At 34.7% G+C, this 12,500-nt stretch overlaps 2 protein-coding genes across 4 annotated transcripts in view; both read right to left on the reverse strand.

Moving 5' to 3' along the window:
- The window catches only part of LOC142336253 (uncharacterized), a 372,851-nt gene that overhangs the window by 153,358 nt on the left and 206,993 nt on the right, over positions 1–12,500 (reverse strand). The gene's annotated exons all lie outside the window — the stretch shown is intronic.
- LOC142335811 (uncharacterized) overlaps positions 3,938–12,500 on the reverse strand; it is a 43,703-nt gene continuing 35,140 nt past the window's right edge. The window contains exons 8-12 of the mRNA XM_075384140.1: positions 11,002–11,182; positions 8,582–8,779; positions 8,256–8,469; positions 7,439–7,645; positions 3,938–4,005 (exon numbers count right to left, since the gene is read on the reverse strand). Of these exons, the coding sequence (XP_075240255.1) occupies positions 3,938–4,005; positions 7,439–7,645; positions 8,256–8,469; positions 8,582–8,779; positions 11,002–11,182 (868 nt within the window). The remainder of the gene's footprint in view (positions 4,006–7,438; positions 7,646–8,255; positions 8,470–8,581; positions 8,780–11,001; positions 11,183–12,500) is intronic.

Genomic DNA, 12,500 nt, shown 5'->3' on the forward strand with positions numbered 1-12,500 from the left:
AAAATAGTTTTAGTTTCCGGACAGTTTCCATCTCTCAGGTTCTTTAAAGTGACTTGTCACAATGTTTAGAGCTCAGATATCACATTATAAGCGTTCAGATCATGTTCTTAACGGCTTCGACACTGATTTCTATCAGCAATTAAAAGATTTTTTTCAATGGTCGTTTTTTGTAGTCCTATGGAAAGCTTGGCTGAAGTTCAGGTCTTATCGGCTTCCTATAGAACATATATATACTGATTTCATTTTATATATAAATTTTCTCATGACTTTTAAATCAAATGAGTAAAAAAAATACTTTTTTCAGCTTTGCACTTTTCTGTTCCTTTTCTACTACTTACCTAGTCTCATTAATTACAGGTCGCCTATCACAGTTTTGGTACTTTTCTGTTCCTTTTCTGGCACTTTTCTGTTCCTTTTCTACTACTTACCTAGTCTCATTAATTACAGGTCGCCTATCACAGTTTTCAAAGGAAACTTACAATTGAGCATATCCAAGGTATATATTTTCTTCGACACCGCTTTTTGCAAAAAATTAGTTTATTGTTTTTATTTCTGTGTTTATTTGTAATTCTTTTTCGAAGACGTATGACAAATTTTGAATGAAGACAGATCTCAATCCTTTTGGAGAAATAATTAAAGCTACTAATAATTTCAGTTTGTAGTTAATATTTTAAAACTTCGAAATTTTTGCTTTTCTAATTCTGAAAAGAAAAATAACGTAATTTAATTTTCAACTTTTCCATTTTTGGCTAGTCTTACTTAATATCATTATTCACAGATCATATATCATTGTTTGGTGTTCAACTATGATTTCCGTATGCTTGTTACGGGGTCTCATTAATTGGAAATATTATGTGCAAAAGCACAGTACCGAGCCTTCTTGTAGATTAAATATTTGCTTTAACACTCACTGATATATTTTTACTCGACTAAACTATATACTGGATTTTTTGGGTCGGCTTAGACAAGCTTGCTAATTTACTGTTTGGCACAATAGTTTTGCAATTTCCCACACAAAGAAAAATTTATGTTTTTGCACAGTTTGTTGTGCTCTAATTTACAGAGTGGAAAAAGTAAGGCAGTTTCAAACCTTGAAATCTCTCAACTGCATTTCTTTGCAAATAGAAAATTTGAAAAACCTATTTTCAGCTTGTCCTAATTTTTTCAATTTTTTAGTTACAACAATTTTGTTTCCTCCAAATAACAACGCATAAATTTTCACAAGGATATCATAATACAGCGGAAGATAATTCCGAAGATTATCATACCAACCGATCATTCCGAAGATTATCATCAATACCACCGAAGAATATCATAATACCACCAAAAATAATTTTAACAAAACTGAGTTCTCAGAATCGCTATATGTTTTAAAGAATTGACAAAATCGAGCGGAATTTTGTTGTTGCCTGCTTCTCTTTAATTTTTTTGCATTAATTGGCGCAAGTTAATTAATATGTCGAAAGACGTATCAAATCAGCCCTGTTTATAATGTTATGAGTGAAACAAATAGGTATCCGTTCAAAATCATTCAAAGCAACTCTCGCCATTAAATGAAGCGCAACACAAATGGAATTAATAGAGGATCGGGATTGCATCTGATTTGGGAACATACAAACAAACTCACTTAATCTGATTGTTGCTATTTATTGCTCTTATTCAGTCGAAGGGAAGAGCGCATATGTTGGAACTTTCACTCCAACTCACTCTGCGGAATTAGAGGGTCGCTACATTTCAATTATCCAAGATACCATGCCATTGATACGAGTTTAGACGAATCCAACCGCATTACCAGCTAGAAGACGCCCCCCAAAATTGGGCCAATGTTGAGTCATCCCTACCCGGGTCGAGGTTTCGTCAAAAAATATTGTATGATTAGCGGTGAATAGCGATGAAAAAAGCTTTTTTCAACGCAAAGCGCCCACATATTTTTGCGATGAATGCGGTGAAAGCGGTAAGATTTGCATTTTATAGCGCAGAAAATTTTATTTTCACCGCATTCACCGGATTTCTTACGAAAAAGCAACTGGCGTAAACGGGTTCCACCCTTTCACTCTCTATATTTCAACAACTTCTTATTTTGTAAAATTTGCAGTTCTTATTTTCCCCAAGCCGTGAAAAAAAAATAATTCACCGCTACCAATCGGATGCGGTGAAAAAAATGTCGCTGCAATTTTTAGCGGTGAATTTTTTTTCACCGCATAAGCGTTGGAAACATTTTTTCACCGCTTAAAACATTTTCATCACTGGATTCATCACATTGAGGGCAAATATTACACTTTTTAATCAAATTCACCGCAAATCTTACATCTTTCAGGGACTTTTAGCGGTTACGCCTCGACCCGGGCAGTGATAAGTGGATTCAAAACATGCAAGTTTCTCGCAAGAAACTTGTAGCAAATGAATCTTGCCCAAAGCATTGAAAGAACATTGAAAGAAGTTTATAGCTCTGGGTAGTAAAATAAAGTCCCGATTGTGACGTTAAGACAGGTTTCTTAACTAATAGACGTTCTAGTGGATTCGAAAATCTTGAAAGATTTTGCATTCCTAAACCTCGTAAAAGCAGTTTCTCTATCATGAAATGTACAAGAACAGAGAAAAAAACAGATTATACGAAGTCAGACAAACCACTTCAGTTCATTTTCGAAAAATTGACTAATTTGGAAGACAAGTTCTGAAAGAATCTTGCAAGATTTCAATTTTTTCAACGGGTAACTGATCAAAGAAAACACGATCAAAAATGATTTTTATTTCATTTTTTCAACTCAATTGACAATTTGAAAGAAAAATAAACAATTTTTAACTCTAAGCAAAAGAATAAAATTCTTGATTTTTCTTTTCTTACGAAACATTATGACGCAGTGAGACAGCCTTTTATATTTGTATATACTGCGTTTCAATCTTGTTTTATTGTTCTCTTTGTTTCGGAGGGCTGTGCAAGTGCGGAGGTTTTTTTTACTGCACTGTATCATTATTCCTATCGTGTATTCCATTAACTCTGCCACTGCTTGCCCCAAGGAATGAAAACAGAGGGAGGGAAGAACCACAAAAATCATACTGAAAATCTCAAAAAGTCAGTTTTTAACATGACTTAATTAGATTATCCGAAGATTGATTAACCATTTCAGCTAGCCCAACCACCTAGTGCAGCTAGGTAACCGGGAAGAAAGTATCGAAGAAACCTGCAAGATGATTCAAATCTTGCAAGAATTGTGCTAGCAGAATGGAAATAGTTGGTATTCCCTTGCAAGATTGCTCGCGAGATTCTTGAAAAGTTTCGAATTTTTCGATTGCTTGGGATTGTTTCCTGAGGATTTCAATTACAAAAAAAGCGGAAAATATTCTAAAGACAGGTCAACAAAATCCGCAAGGTAATGAAGAACATATTTTAAGTTCTATTAGACTTTGCTTAACAAATCGAACAAAATTTAACAAAATGGTGCTGCTTTAGGAGTCTGTACTAGCCAGTAATGCATTAGATACGACAATTCACAAACAAAATTCCATCTGAAACTGATATTTTCAAATACAGAACAAAATATTACGTCTCATAATTTTTGTCATCTGAGAGCCTCTGTTATTCACGTCGGCTAACCGCTAGGACATTTTTCTAGATTTCAAGTATGGTGTCTTGGATGTGGTATCAAAAGGTTTTCATTTTTGGCCTCAATTCACGTCTGATTTTTTTGCACACACATAGCAGTATAGGTAGTCTGGCCAACAATTTCAATGAACACAGCCCTATAATCGAGATGGGATGATAATTTTGCAAGATCTTGTACGATTGAAAATGGTTATCTTGTAAGATCTTGCGAGACGAATTGATATCTTGAAAGATGTTGCAAGATTTTGAAAGACAAATATTCGAATTCGCTTCTGCCTGCCGTGAGCGTGAAATTTTGTTCAGGTCAGCAGGCATTAAACCACAATGATTACTTCAGGTTATGAAGGGGTGTGCAGACTTACCTTTCTCTTCTTCATCTGCGATCTCAGCGAGTTTACGTTCTGCAATTGATAAACGTATATAAGAATTTGTAAGTACTTTAGTAATTCTAGAAAAAAGGTGACTGAAATTAATTACGGATACAGCTAAAACTATGAAGAAACACTCAAGTGCAAGTTTCTAGTCATTCACGAACTGCTCACTTACTCGAAGTCTCCGCTGAAAAAAGATTTCAATTGCTTCCAAACAAAAGCCATCAATGTTAAACAAACATACTGCAAGATTTATGTCAAGCTATGGAATGTTTCAGAACTCTAGAAAATACCAAAAACAAAGATTTTGCAAAAGCAGCAATGCTAAGCAGCAAACACAAATAGCAAAATTGCAAACCATCAGCAGAACGTCTTTTGAAACTACAATTTCAGCACTTCTTTGAAAATCTTTTCAGAATTTAGTTTCTCTAATTACAAAATACCTATAATTTTAAGTGCTAAAAAAATAAGAGGTCAAATGATCGTATAGTGGAAATTTAGATTGCATCGTATAAGTTACAAACACGATAGTTTAAAAAATGTTCAAAAGCAATGAGACATTAGAATTGCAAGTTTCAGAACGCCCAAAGTCAGCAGTTCCAGATGTCAGATTTAACAATGTCCGAAACTGATATAAGTGAGATCTCCGAAATAAATTGACACAATTTATGTTTTGAAACTATTATATGGCTCACAAGAACTCTCTTCAAACTTCTAGTTAAAATCTGGAGCCACTGTGCGCTTCTCAATTAATGCTGAAAATTATTTTTTTCGCTGACTGGAAAAAATTTGAGGCATTGTAATGGCAATGGAATCTTTTTTTGCCATAAAAACATAGAGTGAGTTAAAGTTCTTATGCGAGGTTGAAAAATAACACTCAAATAAATTTGTATCATATAAATGATATCAAAAAATTGTGAAAAACGATACTTTCTCGTCAACAAAACTCTATTGAAGTACTGAAAAGTACATACCCTATAATATGCATCGGTTTAATCATTTATTTACTTGCTGATAAAAAAAATAGCTTTTTAGACATAAAATTTAAAACAAAAAGCATTTGCTGTTGCCTGAATACATTCTATTCAATAAAAGTTCTTTTTAAGTTTTTAGCATATCATCTCAATTTGTCATCATCAAAATTTATTACTTTTTCTCGATGAATTTAAAGAATTGCCTGAATAAGGGTTCTAAAATTAATTTAATAAAATTAGTGCAGCGATAGCTCTAACAAGTCTCAAAAAAGTTAACGGATTTAATATCCAAGATTTATGTTTTTGAAATTTGGCGAATTTAAATCAGAAGTGCAACGGTCGTTTACACTCCATAATGAAAACAAAACTTTTTTCGAAAAAAGAACATAAATCTGGTTTCGCCCTAATTTTTCGGCAAAAAAATTTTAAAGCTGAATTTTAAAAAAAAAACGATGCAATAACCTAATTAAGAAAAGAAGAAATATGGTTTTCCCGAATACGATAGAATTTTTTCATATACCTTGTTTCAAAAATTGGGACCAGGTGAAAAAAAGACACAAACAAATACAGGAAAGGGTTGATAAAACTGTCAACAACTTTTCTAAACTACGCAAGAAAACTTTCAGCGATAAACTGATATAACATGTTTAGTTTCATTCCAAAATACCCATTTCATTAGTGAGTTTTTTATGCAATTTAATTTTGTTGACTTTATAGAATTTGAATTATAACTAAAATTTCAAATAACAAAGTGCAATTTCTTGAGAAATAAGTCTCGTATTTTCAAAATATAATCACGTAAATGACGTAAAAACCCCTGGTGAGAAAAACGTGCAAATGTTGTTAGTGCGCGAAAGATCATTTTCGATTCTGCTTTGTGTACAATTTCAAAACAAACAAAAATATTAGACGAAGAAAAAATTTCATTGATGAAACTCAACCTGGAACTTGGAGGCTTAAGAAGCTGAAAACAATTTGGCTTATGTAAACAAAAAATTAATATCCACAAAAAAATTCGTTAAATCACCCAATTCGTTTTTTCACCTTTAATGAAATTCACAGCGCTGCATTTTTAATAAAATATATTTTGCGTTAAAAAGTTTTTCGCTTTTGGCTTCATTAACCACGAATTAACCACTCCGAGGTGACCTCAAATTTAAAAAAAATGTGAGCTTATCCTTAAAAAATCAAGCCTCAACATTTACGATTACGACTTGAAGTAAGAAGCTGATCAAACTAGCTGTTTTTAGCAATAAATTTTTCTGTAAATCTTAAACCATTTTATAGGAGAAATAGGAAACTAATCCACAGATTAAATTACAATAATCTTTAATATACTTTGTTCTACGATAAACAGTAGCCTAGTTTACAAACAATCCGAGAAATTATACGATATATCAAAAACCTTTCAAAATCAGTCTATCTAGAATGTTAAAAACACGTAGATTATGCATCCGTCTTATACGTCTCATAAGTTCTTCAGTGGAAAGTTAAGTTTTAATGAGAGCGATATATATTTCTTTCCTATTGTACTGACGGTTATGTTGTAGAAACAGTTTGTAGTTTGCATCTGTCTACGTTAGAGCTTTTTTTCAAGAGCTAACAGGAAATAGCATGAATTTTTACGAGACAAAAAATGGATGCACAGTTGAAACTCGTAGTGCTGGACAGAGCACAATAAGTAAACTGCAAACCAATAATAAAATAGTTCAGATGAATTGCGGAGACAAACTTTTTCTAAGAGTTTCCGCGGAATTCAATTTTTTTCGCAGCTGCAAATGTGAGCTCAAAATGTGGACTAGAGACTAAACGCAACACTACATAAAGTGATATGAACTAGATATATTGTAACCAAAAACAATTGGTTTGGTTACAACTATTGTTTTGTTGAAGCGCATAATTAGGGACTAGTAAGGCGAAAGGCTCTAAAAGAACTGCTGAGAAACCTTTAGCCCCTGTTTTATATCGTATCTGAGGGCGACGACTCAAATGGTCAGACAAAAAAAATTGTCAGAAAAAGTCGATATAAAGTCCTGCACGGTTAATATAATTGCTACAAACTTCTTTAGAGAGCATCAAAGAATTAAGCAGGATTGAAAATTATTTTTTAAAAAAACTATCAAATCCTGTAAAATGTGGAGAAATTGGAAGAAAAAGGAAATCTGTCGAAATCAGTATTTTGTTCTCAAAATTTTGTTGTATTCGTGAAATAAATATTTTTGAGTTGTAAACAGACGGCGCTCCAAGTCAATTCAAATTGTTTTGTTGAAAACCTAGAGTTCAGAAATGTGGCTTCGCTCGGCGTCGAGCTTCGCAGCTATGAAAAAATGAAAATCGGGCTTCTAATTGATATGAAGAAAATCGGCAGGTCATCTTTTGACAATTGAGAGCTTATATACTTACTCGCTTGAGTTCCATTTCCGATAATTTTTCCGCTTAATTTGCAGAAAATAATACTTGGTAGAAACCGGTGAGTAATGAATTCTAACCGAGAGACCATAGAGACCACTGGACCACAGCACTGGATCCCTTAACATCCACAATCTTGATATTCTGAGGTGGGTGGACCAGCCCTCTGTATGGTACCACAACACTGTACCCTGGCAAACATCCCTCGTATCCCGCAATAGGTTTAGTCTGTTGCTGAATTTTCTTTGTCTCAGCCACCAGGCCCTGAAGTTTTCTCTGCTCAGCAGCTAAATGGGTTATAAACAACTGAATTGTAAGGAAATTTAGACTGATCAGCGAATTTTGATATCCGATTAAAGCTTTCATATGGCATTTTGAGAGTTTTGATTGTCTACCTATTTTTTGGATTTTTATGATTAAGGTGGCTCCAAATAGAGCCACTTTTTAGAGCCACTAATACACAAGAAGATTAGTATTTAGTGCTGATGTCTATTTAGTTTTGATAGGGCCCTCGTCGATGCAACAGGCATCCGAGTAAAATAAGTTGCATTAGGAATTGAAATCAACAACAACCATGTATAAATAATTGAAGTAGGACCATAATTGAAATTATTAAAGCACCGAGCATCCTTGTTAGTTAAATTCGGGCGTGCGTTGGTTCGAGTAAAAATCTGTTCATAACCATTTTACGTCAAGCAAAACCTTTTCCTAAGTAGAGTAATCAAAAACTTTTCAGCACAAACGGAAAAGATCCCAAATTCCAAATTTCTGAAAAGAAAGCTGATGTAGGTTCATTGAAGTTTCATAGAAGAACGTCTTATGTTGTCATAAGTCGAGGTGTTAACCTGGGAACAGGCTTCTGCTAATGGGAATCGTTCCGGACAAAAGGAAACTAACTCTCCAACTTGGCACTTGAGTTGACCTTCATGAAGTACTGAGTGCTAGTGAATCCTTGAATGATGAATGGCTTCCGACAGATTTGATGTTCGCACAGGGCCACCAGCTGGATTCTGTAGAATGATCCTGGAACTGCCTCATCTATGCAGCCAACCCGAGCGGAGGAGGAGAGCACTGGACCATAGGGCTGACCGTCTTTGATCAGTTGGTAACCCTGCAGTCCATTTCCAGGTATGAATTATCCATTAATTTAACATACATAATGCTTAGCAGATAGCAGAAGTCACTGATTTTTTTTCTTTTTTTTTGGGGGGGGGGCAACTTACACTGACGTGTGCGTCTCCAAACTCTTGAGGGTCCTCCCATTGCATTTGGAATCCCCCCTGGTAGAAACACTTTGCAGTGAGGGTGCCAGGGATGGGTGGGGCACATGGTGTGAAATAGACTGAGTTGGACTCCTCTGAGATGATCTCACACACTCCGAATGATCCAGTCCGGCTCACTTCGTTCGTGCCCGCATGTGTCTGTACAAAGAGTATCAATTTGTAAATTAAGATTGAATCACTCATTAGATCCCATCAAACTAAGTTTTGCTTATTTCAATTTTTATGCTCTAAAAAGTTATATACTGATGTCTTGTAAATAAATTTATTGTCTTGTTTGTCATTAAATTTTATTAAATTATTGACTCTTCAGGTTTTTCAATGCCATTCTGAATTTGTATCCAGAATTGAGTGAAAGATTTCATTCGTTTGTAATTCAAATTCCATTTTAAAAATGTTTATGCATTCATTTTAGTTACCACTGCAAACTTTAGCACTTTTATCGGATTAGCCCCCTTAACCCCCTACTTGATTGTTTGGCTGTAATCTAAATATTAATAAGAGCATGCCCGTTGCTGCGGCTTATGAAAAACAGGCCCTCCACAAATAATAGATACACACTAAAACACTCTCAAGTAATTTTTGTGTGAAAGAAGCGTCTCATGTGATTTCGCATGAAGAAATTTTCCTCGTGGGATGAAAAATTAAATGGATTTTTTGTGTGATTGAGCGTCTAAAGGAAAATAGCACTTTATATACGAATATTTTTTGGCAAGCTGTTTTTTTATTTGTGTATTAATGGTCATGGCATGAACACGCAAGTAAAACTTTTCATGAGCACTCATTCTGGTTTAAGTGTTGAAAACCAGAAAAAAACAGCCTTGATTAGATTTGACCGGCTTCCTGACTATGAAAATCGTGTATTAGGCATTAAACAATTCCTGACTAAACTTGATAAGGTTGAACCAGACTCAAAAGCAGTTGAATCGGAGCAAAAAGAAAACTTAACGAAAGAAACCTTACATAAAAATATTACTTCAATAGAATAATTTGCAATCATATTGGTAGTATTTCAGTGGATGAATTGCAAATTCACCAAGAGCAAATGAATTTGATGAAATTTTTTTTAAAAAAAAGGGCAGAGAGTTTAACTCGACTTCTGTCTCATTATCGTTTGCTCTTCTAGAATCGGCTGATAGTTTGACCTCCCAATTCCATAAACATTGATTGGATTCCGTCGAAAAAAAAAATTGGCTATTTCCTTGAATGACGGCTTTCACAGCGAAATAATAAAACCAAAACTAAATTTTTTACATGCTACATCATAGTTTAATTCATACTTGAAAAAATGTTTTATTTTCAGAACAGTCTTTCGAGAGCGCAGTTTATTCATTTCTTTTATGAAATTTTCTGTCAGAAATCAATGTGAGGGCTGCTGAGGAACTAGATTACGATATTTTCTTGCACATTATTCTTAGGGTTAGATCACATGAAATATAGTGTGTCGACATACATTTTTCGGGGGAAAAAGAGGCACACGATAAATCAGGTTTTTACTTGTTTTTTCATATAAATTTACATGAGTTCCATGGGCTGCACAATTTTTATTGTGATTTACAAGAAATCTCATGTAATTTTTCGATTAAAATCACACAAATTTTGTTTGTTTCTACAAGACTTTTGTGCTATTTCACATACATAAGTTTTCATATGACTAACACATGACATTTCGTGTGGTTTTATTTGAGAAATCACATGAAATTTCATTTAAATCACACAAAAATTGTGATGCCCAACCCGAGAAATTGATGTAAATTTGCATGGAAAATCATGTAACAGCCAGATTTATCTTATTATCACTTTATTTCCCGAAAAAACGTCTGTCGACACACGATTGTTCAGGTGATCTCACACGAGTTCTTCCTTGGTTTAGTGAATCAATGTTTAACGATTTCTAGACTTGCACATGATCTTTAACATCGCTACATTTAGACCACCAAAGAAAATATTTGTTATTTGTAATTTGCACCACCCCAAAGTCAAAAATGAGAAAATAAGTCACCTAGTAGGTTAACTTTCACAAGAGCAAAAAATTTAGAGACAATTTTTGCAGCTGGTTTCTACTAAGATAACACTTACGTATACATACGTATACTTTATACCTACTTTTGACAGTAATGATCCCAAAAATACAATAATGCTATCAGTGCTACCCTGTTTTCCTGAAAAGGTAAAACATTACAAATGAGGATCAGAATATGTAGTATTTTGCTGATCACAAAAAATGGGGGCCAAAAAATTGGATGGAATGAACGCACAATACCCTGAGCATCTGTGCTAAAAGACTCGGATGAGGTGCATTTCGTTTCAATTTCAATTCAGTTATATAGATTTTTAAGAAAAAAATTTGAATCTCAACGCACCTGGACATAGCATCTGTACTCTTGTCCGAGATTGAGATCCTGGAATGTGTACTGCATCTGTCTGGATGCGACAGCTATCTTCTGGAACAAGAATGCCCTGTGTTCTCCATGTGCTATGTAGATGCTGCACCAGTTGGCTCGCTCAAACTTTTGCTCAGTGCCTGACACGTGCCATTGAATCCTGCACAAAGATAAACAAAATTAAACTGAGCCTTTTCTAATCCTTTTTTAAAATGTTTTTCGGCTTCTATATTTTGTGATTATTAGGTAAGGTTGCTTATTGTGAGTTTTAAAAATTGTTAGCTAGGTCCATACCATATCGACCTCTGATCGGACCATCTTCAGTTGCGCGGGGAACGAGAATTGCGCTCCAGATAACAGAATCTGGATCTCGTTTTGAACGCACAGAATTGTGAAACAATTCTCTGACATATGTTTGTATTGATTTTTCGAATATACAATGAAATCAATCTTATTTCCTCAGCGCGAGTTTAACTGTTACTGAATAAACCAACTTACCCTAGTCCAGAAGGCCGAACAAAAACGACGCAAGAAATGTTCGGCATGCTCGGCTTTCCACGTACTAAATTGTCGGTATGTTCGACTTGTTCGGCATGTTTGGTTTCAAACGTAGGAAATCGTCGGCGTGTTTGGTCTGGAACGCAAGAAAGCTGCGATAAGTTCGGTTTAGCCAGAATCGGTATGTTCGGTTTAGCAATATTCTGTATGTTCGGTCTGGAACATAAGAAAGATTCGGTACGTTCGGTTTAGCCAGAATCGGTATGTGCGGTTTAGCAAAATTCTGTATGTTATGTCTGGAACATAAGAAAGATTCGGTACGTTCGGTTTAGCCAGAATCGGTATGTGCGGTTTAGCAATATTCTGTATGTTATGTCTGGAACATAAGAAAGATTCGGTACGTTGGGTTTAGCCAGAATCGCCAGAATCGGTATGTTCGGTTTAGCAATATTCTGTATGTTCGGTCTGGAACATAAGAAAGATTCGGTACGTTCGGTTTAGCCAGAATTGGCATGATCGGTTTAGCACTATTCTGTATGTTCGGTCTGGAACGTAAGAAAAATTCCGTATGTTCGGTTTCAACAGATTCGGTAGTATCGGTTTATAGACGAAAGAAAAGTTCGGTATCTTTGGTTTCATAAGTAAGAAATTATCGGCAAGTTCGGTTAGCAACGTAGGAAACCTTCGGTATGTTGTTCGGGAATTTAATATAGAAAATAAAGCCCCGGGGTTCTGTTAAGCTTGACTTCTGATTGATTGAGGTTGTTTGATTCTGATATGAAATTATTTTGTTCAAAAGTAATTCTAGTTCAAATACAGATGAATGTATTTTTTGACAAATTTGTAAAGTATTTATTTTATGTTAAAAAAGCTCACAAAGCTGAAAAGTAAAAAATGCATTTCACAATGTATCTTCAATAATTGTTCCCAGTTTGGAAATAGTCTTCTATTTTTCAGCTGTGACTTGTTCATGACACAAT

Source organism: Convolutriloba macropyga, chromosome 3, assembly GCF_964194025.1.
Source record: "Convolutriloba macropyga chromosome 3, txConMacr16.3, whole genome shotgun sequence".
Taxonomy (NCBI): Eukaryota; Metazoa; Xenacoelomorpha; order Acoela; family Convolutidae; genus Convolutriloba; species Convolutriloba macropyga.